The sequence below is a fragment of the Periplaneta americana genome, chromosome 1 (assembly GCF_040183065.1).
Source record: "Periplaneta americana isolate PAMFEO1 chromosome 1, P.americana_PAMFEO1_priV1, whole genome shotgun sequence".
Lineage (NCBI taxonomy): Eukaryota > Metazoa > Arthropoda > Insecta > Blattodea > Blattidae > Periplaneta > Periplaneta americana.
Window position 1 is genome coordinate 53,700,967 of NC_091117.1, and position 13,333 is coordinate 53,714,299.

Genomic DNA, 13,333 nt, shown 5'->3' on the forward strand with positions numbered 1-13,333 from the left:
TTTATAACTTACAACTGCATACTTTACATTGCTTGAAAAAGAAATACAAAACATTAATTATTATAATTAACACAACTTGAAATTGACTTTTTATGTGGACACTTTTTTTTATTTGTGAATGCAGTATTTCATTCTAATAATTTAGCATATTTAATGTATGTACCTTTCGTTCACTTTAAATTACTGTGAAAGAAGACTATTTACGTGTTACTGCCCATACTACTGAATTTATATCAGAAATTACAGCTCTGTATTGATTAGCTATCCCTTTTACATATGCAGTGTGCTTTACTTAGCCAGCGGAGTAAGAGCAAAGGATGGTACAAGCCTGCATGCTATGATGCCGCAGCTCACACTAGCCACATAACGCAAGGTCAAGAATCAACTCAGATCGGGACAAGCCTCTACTCATCTCTAATCAAGATACATTAAACAGAAGAGAGAGATAGAGAGAAATTTTAGAAGAAAGTTTCAAGTTCTTTCCACAATTAATATAACATAGCCAAAATTGAAGACTGAAATATGAAAGAAGTCATATTTTTATTTATAAATCCAGATATATTCAACATACCTGACTCTGTTGGTCAAATGGTTCTGCCGATTCAACTGCCATCTCCAGAAGATACAAAGCAAGAGCCATTACATGTTCTGACACATTCTGCCCATGCACTGCCTTGTAGAGAACAACAAACACCATGGCATGAAACACTCTTGACCGCAGAAGCTTTCGGGGGTCTTCATATGCTGGACTGCATGGCCCAGGAATCCGGAATGGAGGCCAGGGTGCTCCACTGCCCTTGAACTTACCAGCTTGTTGAACACTGGTAAGAGATATGGTCCAAGAACTTAGAAATTTGTATAAGAATTGTTATCATTAACGCATTTTGTTAAGATCTATTGAAACTTCTCTGAAGTAAGATGTCCTAATAAGTAAAGCCATATAAGCAAAGGGTCTAATTATAGAGGTATTTGGCCTGAAAACAGATCACCCAAAATCGAACATCAATTAAAAAAAAATAAAAAAAACGCGCACGCACACGCACACACAAAAAAAAAAATCATTAGAGTTTCGTTACTGTACTTCATGTAACTAAGCTCTCACAACAAACTTTTAACCTAATGGTCATCCCAAAATATTAATTATTCCCTTTAATAATCCGTGAAGTTTAGCACATATAAAATAAAATTAAATGAGGGATGCAATCAACCAAAAATAACAACAATTTCCTTTTATTTTAATACTATGAATATGTATTTTAACAGATGACTACTCACTATTCTGTGAATCTGTCCATGGACGTTTGAAAGTCACGTCGATGAACAGCTCTCAACAGAACATGTATTGGATCATACAATTCCTCCCACACCTTTGCTTTTGGCACATACATTCCCTGCTGCATGTTACCACTAGCTTCCAAGTTTGGAGCTTTGTAATCTGCCACCTGCAATATAATAAACCGAAAATACAATCACAATACTTAGTGAAAGAATTTTTTTTTAAGTATAATACAAATTTCAAATGCTATTTGTCATACCAATGAAAAACACATTAATGGTATACAATGTACTTCTCTGAAGGCAAGAAACAGAAACAACTTGAACAGAACTGTTATTCTGCCACAGAACTATTCATACAGTACATTAACATATTCCTATTACAATATAATAATTCTGATACTGAAGTTTATTTATTCTAAAATTATTTGCTTTCCTCCTGCTTGTAACAATCCAAAACAATGCTGCATAAATGTTAGTAAATTGTCTATTGGTACAGAACTGTTGTTTTGATAGACAGCATTATATTTTAAATACAGGTTGCAAGGAGTAGTGAAGTGCATTCCATAATCTCTCCTACTCTCAATCCCATCCTCACCTTCCCATGAGACAACCTGTTTTTAACAAACGAGGCTCTGGGGACAAATACATAGCAGTATAACTGTTTGATCAAAAAAGGAGGAAATGCCATTTCAGCATGATGACCTGCCACGGCATGCATAAGGGTCTCCTAAGTCGTGAAGAGGGATATTATTGGTGGAGTTGTCTGACTATCTGCATATGGACCTGCTAACCAATGGCAGGTATAGTTTTCCAAACAGTTTGGGAGTTGTGTGTAGGTGATATAACTGCCTAATTAAAATGGTTATACTTTTTGCTACATCACTCTCTTATATTGGAGAACAAGGCCATTTCAGCATGATGGCTTGCCACGGCATGCATAAGGGTCTCCTAAGTCGTGAAGAGGGATATGATTGGTGGAGTTGTCTGACTATCCGCATATGGACCTGCTAACCAATGGCAGGTATAGTTCTCCAAACAGTTTGGGAGTTGTGTGTAGGTGATATAACTGCCTAATTAAAATGGTTATACTTTTTGCTACATCACTCTCTTATATTGGAGAACAAGAGAGTTAATGGATTTATTGTCAAGAAGTCAGCATTAGTTAACAGCAGCATTATTTTAAATATTATGCAGAGTAAGAAAAAAAGTATAGGCTACATTCGAAAAATTATGCAAAACTGTACTATTTTATAACAAACTCTATGAACACTAAGAAATGTCCACCTAGTTACAAAAATTCGTATTTCAGGGAAGAAAAAATCTGCAGCCTATCTTTACAGACTACATGTTTGATATGCAATTTTAACACTAACAACATTTTTCTGAAACGTACTATTAGCCGAATGGCTGAAGCATCAACTTTACATGCTGGTAAACTAAGTTTGAATCCTGGGGGGCTCAAGTGAAATAATTGTGATGAACAAAGATGGTTCTTGGTGGTAGGTTTTCCAGAGTATTCCCATTTTCCCTACCGCATTCCACCACTGCTCCAATAATAATAATAATAATAATAATAATAATAATAATAATAATAATAATAATAATAATAATAATAATAATAATAATAATAATAATAATCATCATCATCATCATCATCATGTGGTGCTATGTAGTTCGTCTCCCATTATGCATCAAGAGCAATGCCTAAAGGTACGGTCACACGTCGCTACTTTTGCAGCGCTACTTTTATACTGCAGCTGCAAAAGTTGCGTGTCGTGTTTACATGTAAGCCAAAAGTAGCGCGCTGCACGCTACTTTTTGTGCTGCGCAACCCGAGTGCTGCAAAAGTTGCAACTGGAGGTTGCGAGTCTGTTCACACGCAAGGCGCTACTTTTGCAGCCGCAGTCATGCTGCAGGTTCCCATCTCCGTGTTGACTTCTCAATATACATTTTGTGGTTATGTTCGCATTATTAAGAAACTCATGCGAAAGCTTCCTTATCTATTATTTGCTTTTCTGTCGTATCTAGTATTCAGAAATTGGCATTATTTTTACTATAAAGCTTTTAAAAACGCCTATATACTTAAATGATAACCAACAGTATATTCACGTAATCAATGTTGGCAACCCTCCTGTTTGGAACTACGCTACGGAAAATTTAAAAAATGAATTATATCGTCACCAATTATGCTCAGACTGTGTAGTGTTTTTAATAACTGTTACAAATAATTTATTTTCATCACATTTAACATTAAAACATATCCAAACAATAAAAGTATCATTGACACATTTTGGTGGTAACACTGGTTGCAACCGCAGCAAAAGTTTCAACAAAACCGATATCAAAAATGCTGCGGCTGCAACCCTGAGAACCCTGTTCACACGTCGCTACTTTTAAGTTGCGCGCAGCATGGAAAAGTAGCGGGCAGCAGGTTTGGCAGCCGCTACTTTTCGGGTTGCACTGTTGTTCACACGTCGCAGTACAAGAGTTGCACAGTTTTTTGTACTGCAGCGCTGCAAAAGTAGCGATGTGTGATCGTACCTTAAGGCTGCAAAAAGAACAGTTTTGGCATGTTGTTCATAGATGGGAACACTAGGATGAATAACAGAAAGTATCTGCCAATGGATTTTTTTCAGTTGGTTATTTAACAACGCTATATCAACTAGTAGGTTCTTTAGCGTCAATTGAATTGGTGATAGCGAAATGGTATTTGATGAGATGAGTACTAGGATTCGCCATAGATTACTTGACATTTGTCTTACAGTTGGGGAAAACCTCGGAAAAAATTCAACCAGGTAATCAACCCAAGCCCGAGTGCAGCTCTGGAGTCGCCATAGATTACCTGACATTCACCTTACAGTTGGGAAAACCTCGATAAAATCCAACTAGGTAATCAATCCAAGTGAGAATCGAACCCACGCCCAAGTGCAGCTCTGAATCAGAAGGCAAGTGCCTCTGCCAACTCAGCTGCCACTGGATTAAAAAAATAACATTCTCTTGTCAAACTCTTTGATATATAGCTTGTTTTCAAGTTTCTTACTACCTCTAATAATGACATAAAAATTATAATTTCGTTTGAATTGGGTTATATGCAGCTTAGTTTACCACGTGTTCATTTTTACTTCCTTTGTACCTTTTTCCTGAACTTGCATGAAAGACTTTTCTTTCAATTAAATAGTTACGAAGAAAATGGAAAATAGTAAACTGTAATTACAGTTAGCTGTTAGCATGGGCATTAACTTTTCAACAGCTATTTCAGAGGTAATAACTTCAATAACAGGAGCTTAGAGTTAAAACACAACTGCATCTGAATATGGCAATATTTCGTTCAATGTAAATATTAGGAAAAAATAAATAATCATACTAGCACTATATACCTTAGCCAATACGACCTCGAAGTCTCTACTTTGTCCTGCTCCACATCGCTCTGGCATCAGTTCCATTAACTGACTGTGAGTCTTGTCTCCCATACACAGTAATGTAACCATCTCAAGTTGAGACAGTGATGCATCATTCACACCTATCAAATAACAATTTGCACAATTACAGATTCAGTTAGCTCTATCTATATAATTCGATGAACATGGCTTTATTTAGGGCAAAGAAAGAAACTATTTCCATTTCCATAATCCTCATCAACTTTGAGATCACTCTACCTTCTATTAAACGAGTGTCAGAATTTCTTCTTGACAAAATTGCTGTAGAGTATAAACTATTAATAATTTCTCTCTATCTCTTTCTTCTGAAGCAGAGAGAGAGGGGATACTGACCCATCTGAGAAGAAGGAATAAAATTAAAATGGTTGAATTTGCGGCCTGTGTACACGAACATGCACAAATGAAACTATCCACTCAATCTATGGAAACACCCTTGTATTAGTAACAAATAATTTTATTTTCTGTAAAGTTGGTTGCCCAAAAAGTAATTTCCATTAACAAATCAGATAATCTATTTTTTTATAATTGGAGCATTCTCTGAAAATATAACAACTTAAGTACATTACATAATTTTTTCGTTCCCAGCATATATTGAATCTATAAAAACACATCTCCCTCCTGTCAAAATACAGAGTGAACAGTAAGTAATGTCATTAATTTTGAGGAAGTTATTCTTTGAGGTATTTCAAACAAAAAAGTTTATACATCTTGATTACACAACTTCTAACACTATATCACTTCGGAATATAAAGTATATTATATAATATGCTTTATATTCCAAAAAAAGTTTAATACAATTTTGCTCGTTTTTGTTTCCTTTTCGAGATAAAAATCATTTTATATGAAACATTTCATAGCATGTTTTGGAAAAGCCATTGATTTAATTCCCAATATGCTCAGTCAATTTAAGAGAGCAATGTATTATGATGATAAATTATTGAAAGAATTTTAGTTTCGTCCTTTAAAAGTACAGAAATTTGATACGAACAAATGTAAATTTTCGTTCTGAAAAGGAATTTTAAAATGTTACATTTGTTCAGATCAAATTTCTGCATAATTAAAGGACAAAACTAAAATTCTTTCAATAATTTATTATTATAATACATTGCTCTCTTAAACTGACTGAGCATATTGGGAATTGAATCAATTGTTTTCCCAAAACACACTATGAAATACATCATATATATAAAACAATTTTTATCTCTAAAAGGAAGCAAAAACGAGCAAAATTGTAGTATTAAACTTTTCTGTTTGAAATATCTAAAAAAAATAACTCCCTGAAATTAATTACATTACTTGCGCTTCATCCTGTATTATTTTCCTTCAACAAACACTTGAATGTCAATCTGCGCAATGCTGTTATACGAGATCTGAAATATTAATGCTCTGTATCTCAAATTCATGATTTTGCAATCATGTTCTTTCTTTCAGAGAACTCCTCAATTATTATAGTATGTTTTATTCTTTGGTGTTATGACTTGGCTTCCTGCAGCTATAGCTGCTCCAACACCTGTATCTACTTTGGTTCATTCATCTACTTTGATGTGTGTTGGAAATATTTACACTAAATTCCAGTGTTGTGTATTCAATAAATAGGTAGTGGTACTACAGTAGAAGGCTCGATATAACATGGTCCAAAATACTGCAAATTCAGATATAATGCAGTGAAAATTATGTCCCTCCCCACCCAAAAAACACTTCATTATTAGTGAAATTTTCGGAAATACAGTACTATGTTTTTGCATAGAGCAATTTTGCATTACAATTTATCTAGTCTTGCGTTCTCAACCACCAGAAACAATAACCTTGAGTTGGGGGGGGGGGGGGTTGTAAAATTGCATTTCTGGGATTTCCCAGAAGTACAGTAATGGGCAATGAACAATGTGATATTGTCCCAGCAATTTGCAGCCTGTGCTCTTTGAATTCTTGAATACAGTAATGAAAATCGTGGAACTACAAAATTTGAAAAAAAGTTTAAGTAGTCTCTCTCAGTGATGTCTTGCATTTACTGCATAATGCCGCAGAAAATAGATTGCGTAAAGAACAGAGAAACAAAGACAAGTTTTTCGTGTGAGTATGGCATCCAGAAGGAACAATTAGAGCAGGGGTCGTCAGCGCAGAGCACCCTGGGGCTAGCATCTCTTACCCCCAAAGAACACAGTGCACCATGGTGCACTTGTAGCTGCTAGTGGGTATGCTCTCTACCTCTTTCTGCTGCACGACGGTGCACAAGGGACGGCACCGCTTACCCACTGCACATTTCAGTGAGTGCTGATGACCACTGAATTGGAGGGTGGATGAAAGAAGATAAACTCAGAAATTTTGTGGACACAGTTGAAAGTGGAAAGGGACTGCAAAGGAGAGAGAAGGAAAAAAAAGGGGAGAGACTAAATTAAGTACAGATAAGCTAGATGAGTGTCTGTAAAAGTGGTTTTTAATAAAGAAAAGTGAAGGTGTGCCACTATCACGACCAGTTAAGAGAGCTCAAGCTGTGAAATTTAATAATGATTTACATGGCAATAATGACTTAATGCATCTGATGGGCAGTTTTTGCGTGGAATATGCCAGGCAAGCACTGAATGGGAAGCACAGTCATGTGACAGTGAATCCGCAGCACTTTTTGTTCAGGAATTAAACAAAGTAATGATCAACTATCAACTGTATAACTGTGATGAAATTGACATGTATTTTCGACTGCTTCCTACCAGAACTCTGGACGTGAAGAATTAAATAAATAAATCTGGCTTAAAAATGAATAAGATAGAGTTACTCTCCTTTTTGCCACACCAAATCAAGCAGCCATAAACTTAAACCTCTCTATATAATTACATATTTCAAAATACAAACAGTATGCAGTCTATACAAAGATATTACGTTATAAAGTATTTTCCCCCGAATTTCCATCATATCATTTTTCTCTCTACAGGACTTATTCTGCTATCCCTCGATAACTACATTATAACAGGTGTTACTGTATTCCAAACTATACTGTGTGATGCCTACATTATTCTTTTATTAAAATATGTACATTAAAAATCATAAACTTACCCAGATTTGTCCTTATGTTCATGAGAGTGGCCAGGAACGTGAGACAGCTTTCTAACATTGGAGTATCATGCTCACCATCCAGGAATGAGTTATGGTTTACTACATAAGGAGCTAGACTCATCCAATCCATTATATGGAACCTGAAGACAACCAGATACTTTGAAAAAACCGGAGACAATATCTGTTCATAACAGCATTGCTGATTTTTTAATTACTAAAATGTTATACAGATTTCCAAAAATCTAATACAAGGTAGTCATTCTTAAATGTAATGTACAAAATTTAAAAAACAGACAGGAATTATTTCGACGACAGAGAGAAAAGTGTGAAGAGTTAAACAGGATTTTCTAGGACTGCATACTGAAGATATAAAATCAATATAATTGCAAAAACATTTACATTTATATTGTCAATGAAATACAATCAGTTTACTATCGATTTATATGTCATAAACAATATTTTCTCTTGATTTATTGAAATTAAACACATATTGGTTCTACTCATAAAACCTGAAATTAAAAATGATGATAAAATTTACGAAAGTCCAGCAATAATGTCTGGGATGTTTAATTTTACAGTTTTTTCCCTCAGAAATTACCAAATTGAATACAATGTGCTCAAAAGAAAGTACGTTTCTTCTTACAGAATTCACAACAACGCTATTTGCAATATTTTCTTCAAAAATTTTATACTCACAATGTAATGTGAATGTAATTGTCAAACATAACAATACTGAAATATACAAGTTTAATGTGGTAATTATAATGTCAAAATATGGGTCTTTACAAAAGTATCTAAAATTCTGTTCATTTATGCTTCAGGGGATGAGAATTCATAAACCATGCAGCTTTTTCACGTGGTGATCTATGTCACTCTTCCCTTCATTCCCTCTTTCTTGACACACACACAAAGAGTTGATGCCTGAAGGATAACATAAACACCAGTCAGGAGTGATGAAATAAGCTAAGCATTAGGGAATTCACTTGCCATGAAAATAAGGGGAGACGACGAACTCGTGAGAATAGTCGAATCAGTATCTTTGGTGGTTAGCCATAAAACAGAAATATCCAATTTCGAAAACATACATGGAAAAAGAAATCATGTGAAAAAAAAGGGGAAAACTTTAGACGTAAACTTCCTGGCTGCCCCGTTCTGTGTAGAAAAACAATATTAAATTTAGTGAATAGGTTTAATCAATGAAAGAGGTTCTGTGAATGATGTGAATTACGTCTCACACAAAATGGGCAACACTTCCAGGAGTTACTATGAGGAGAGTGAGTACCGAATGTTAATAACTTATTGAATACTTTCGACCATTGTAGGTTGCCTACAAAGACAAAGTATAAAATAACAAGGAAGAAATACAATTCCATATAATGTACATATACATACAAATATTGAACAAATTTAGATAGAAATGAAAAGTAATAATACAAATTAATTTATCTTTAAAATAATAAACTAAAAATGACACAAATAACTAAAATATTCGACAATTGAAAAAAAAAAAGTTCTCAAAACAAAACAAAAAATAAAAAATAAATTTTATTACAATGATTCTTAAAAATTTGGGGCCAGCCCTTTAAGGCTAAAAAAGCTATATTGTAGTTTTCAAGTTCCGGAGGTCTAGGTGAAAAAGCGAAAAAGTTTCCAAATCTTGACCAGGTGTTTCGGTATTGTGCCTTTTGCTCCAACATGTCACAGATATGAATTGTTTTGAGGTGGTATTTTTCAAGATAATACGGAATTGTAGGCTCATGTGTTTCTTAAATGGAATGTTTGAAATCATTAGGAAAAACCCAGTCAGAAATAGAATAAGAGAATTCCAGGCCACTGCACATTCTGAACAATTTGCCTCCCATTCTTTTTGTAGTCAACATATTCAAAACCAATACATTTCTTTAAAGTAATTTAAAAATATCATTTTTTTTTTCATTTTTATCATAGAAATGAATATTTTTCGCAGAAACAGCCAATTTTTGCATAAATTCGCGACAAATTTACAGTCATAAATCAGTCAAATTTATGATAAAACCTGAACATACTTTGTAGTGCATCTCTCAGTCACATTTTCATTTATCGCTAATAACAAAAAAGTCCGACCTTGGCAGTAATATTTAATTTAATGATGCTTTTCACGCAGATGCTATTCTTCATCGAAATTCAACGCAGGCAACACATGGCTGACAAAATTTACCTGAAGCCCTTTATCAGGGAAGGGTTCTTTTACGTGCCGTAAATCTATTACTTCCCTCCTGGAGGAAGTCAAGCTAAATGTTTATCACTCTTAATAACCCATCGCCTCTGAAGGGGTTTGAACCCGCGAATCCTGAATAAAACAACTAGATGGTAATTGCAGGGCCAACGAGGACGACTACTATGAAATAACATTGTATTCCAACACTTGAACTCTGCACGAAAACACAATACAAACGTGAAGACAGCTTAATTACACATAACTTACTTTTCCATTACGGTGGTAAGGAACACCTCTGGAGCAATCTGAGTGGCGCACACTTGAAGCAGGTAGAGGTCTGCATCCACCATGGAATTACAAAAATTGCACTGAATGTATGTCATCGCTTGTCCTTTGATTTGCAGACCGTTTCGTACCCACATACCACTCAGGATTTCATAGAATGCAACCTGCAACATGACACAAAATATCTCTGATTTCATTCTAATATTAAATGTAAAATGTAAACAACCTGCTAGAGTCAATTCAGATTCATGACAGGGGTGTATCAAATATAATTTATCCAACAATACATTTGAAGGTCTCGCCTGTGGCCGAGTTGTTAGTTGCTCTGTCTGTCATCGCGACCCGGGTTCGATCCTCCTCTGCGACAAAGTGGAATTTGTGATGCTGAGAGGTTTCTGAAGGTTCTCATGGTCATTTTATACAATTAATGAATGGTTAAATAATTTATTCTGCCGAAGTATATCATCATCGTCATCATTATTTCGCAAACTACCGACAACTCTTATTCAATCTTTACATGTTTTATACAATTACAATTTTGGAATTGAACGGGTTACATCAGCTGCTTGTCTATGCGAATGACGTGAATATGTTAGGAGAAAATCCACAAACGATTAGGGAAAATACGGGAATTTTACTTGAAGCAAGTAAATAGATAGGTTTGGAAGTAAATCCCAAAAAGACAAAGTATATGATTATGTCTCGTGACGAGAATATTGTACGAAATGGAAATATAAAAATTGGAAATTTATCCTTTGAAGAGGTGGAGAAATGCAAATACCTGGGAGCAACAGTAACAAATATAAATGATACTTGGGAGGAAATTAAACACAGAATAAATATGGGAAATGTCTCTTATTATTCGATTGAGAAGCTTTTATCATCCAGTCTGTTGTCAAAAAATCTGAAAGTTAGAATTTATAAAACAGTTATATTACCGGTTGTTCTGTATGGTTGTGAAACTTGGATTCTCACTTTGAGAGAGGAACATAGGTTAAAGGTGTTTGAGAATAAGATGCGTAGGAAAATATTTGGGGCTAAGAGGGATAAAGTTACAGGAGAATGGAGAAAGTTACACAACACAGAACTGCACGCATTGTATTCTTCACCTGACATAATTAGGAACATTAAATCCAGACGTTTGAGATGGGCAGGGCATGTAGCACGTATGGGCGAATCCAGAAATGCATACAGAGTGTTAGTTGGGAGGCCAGAGGGAAAAAGACCTTTGGGGAGGCCGAGACGTAGATAGGAAGATAATATCAAAATGGATTTCAGAGAGGTGGGATATGATGATAGAGATTGGATTAATCTTGCTCAGGATAGGGACCAATGGCGGGCTTATGTGAGGGCGGCAATGAACCTTCGGGTTCTTTAAAAGCCAGTAAGTAAGTATACTTCCATTTCAGCGTTCAAGAGCGAAGGTGTGCCGGGGAATTACGCAATGAATTCTAATTCTAAACACGGATTGATAAAAACTTTCAGACTTCCGACATTATACTCGACACTTCCTCTCGCACGTCTCCGTCAGTGTCTAATATAAGCGATGATATGATAGACTAAAGTACTATCCATACGTAATGTGCACACAGGAGACTGTATTTAAAAATCGAATAAGAAGTTACCTATTGTCATTATATACATTTGGATGATGCATAGCTTTGTACATAAAAAGTATGCAGGTATACATTTCAAGGATCTCAAAACATTTTTAATACGCATTCGCCTGCAAACGATACAGTGTATTTATTTTTCGTATCCAATGCTATGGCACAAGATGTTCCTTATATATTACACTAATATGAGCTTTACCATATAAGTAGTACGACAATTTTTCGACTACTAGAAAAATTTCAGTTCTGAAGCAACTCGCACATACGTCATACAACTGGCAATTACAAATATAGCAATTATTTTCGATTTAACATGGGTTTTTCTAATAACTGGTTTATGACGGAAAAGTCAATTTCGACGTTCTCCATCACACAAGAACAAGAAACATTATAGATACAGGGTGATTCAAAAGTCCGGCGACAGACAAATCCCGTTATTGGCGCAGATAGTGAAAAGTGGAAGAGGGGAAATTGTTGAAAATATGTAGTTTTCAATCTAATGAGCTTGAATTTTCAACGTTGAATACATTGAGGCTGTAGACCTACACTAGTAGGTTTATGACACACCCGCCAGTTTCAATGCTGTCAAATTATAGTTTTTCCGCTAGTTCTACAGGATTTTAGATACGTAGTGTATCGGATAAATCACGAAATTATGACGATAACTAGCAGTGTTGCCAATACAAGTTCAGGAAAAACAGCCAGGGAAGAATGAAATTCTCCTGAATTTTTATGCTATCAATGTAAAGAAATGTTTCTTTGCATTGTGAGAAGTTAAAAAACCGCTGAACTCTGCATGCCAATTACTTTTCTCCGTTAAATAATACGTATTATATAATATTCAAACTAATGGCGGGTATTCAAGTGTTCGTCATTCACCCATAGGAAGCCAGCTGTTTACCCCAACTAAAAGTCCATGTCTGTGGAGTAACGATTAGCATGTCTAACCGTAAAACGAGCGGGCTCCATTTGAAATCCTGGTTGGGACAAGTTACCTGGTTGAGGTTTTTTCCGGGGTTGTCCCTCAAACCATTAAGAGCAAATGCTCGCCAATTTTAGGCGTTGGACCCTGACTCATATTGCTGGCATTATCACCTCATTCAGACTCCAGATAACCATAACAGTTGATAAAGCGTCTTAAAAACAACTAAATATAGCCTACTTGCAAATATTTGAGAACTCTATATTCTAATAAATGTGTGTTTGATACAATACAAAAACACAAGTTAGACTGAAGCGACAAAATGGAGGGTGAGGAAACCGAACAATCCTGCTTCCTTCGAAAGGAAAATGAAGTATGGACACAATTTTATAAATTTATGGCATGTATAAACATCATGACTGCAATTAAGGAAAATAGAAAAGTATCGGTATTTCCGTGTTCTTATCAAGACTTCAGTACAAGTTAAGATTCTGAACTGATAACAGCTCCTTATCACTAACTACATAAAAGTGGGAGTGTGTACAGAAGTTTG

At 35.3% G+C, this 13,333-nt stretch overlaps 1 protein-coding gene across 4 annotated transcripts in view; it reads right to left on the reverse strand.

Annotated features, from left to right (window-relative positions):
- The window catches only part of Ubr3 (Ubr3 ubiquitin ligase), a 196,580-nt gene that overhangs the window by 45,002 nt on the left and 138,245 nt on the right, over positions 1-13,333 (reverse strand). For all 4 annotated transcript variants that reach the window (XM_069820170.1, XM_069820155.1, XM_069820162.1 and 1 more), the window contains exons 10-14: positions 10,228-10,409; positions 7,764-7,903; positions 4,656-4,798; positions 1,276-1,442; positions 572-821 (exon numbers count right to left, since the gene is read on the reverse strand). In XM_069820170.1, the coding sequence (XP_069676271.1) occupies positions 572-821; positions 1,276-1,442; positions 4,656-4,798; positions 7,764-7,903; positions 10,228-10,409 (882 nt within the window). The remainder of the gene's footprint in view (positions 1-571; positions 822-1,275; positions 1,443-4,655; positions 4,799-7,763; positions 7,904-10,227; positions 10,410-13,333) is intronic.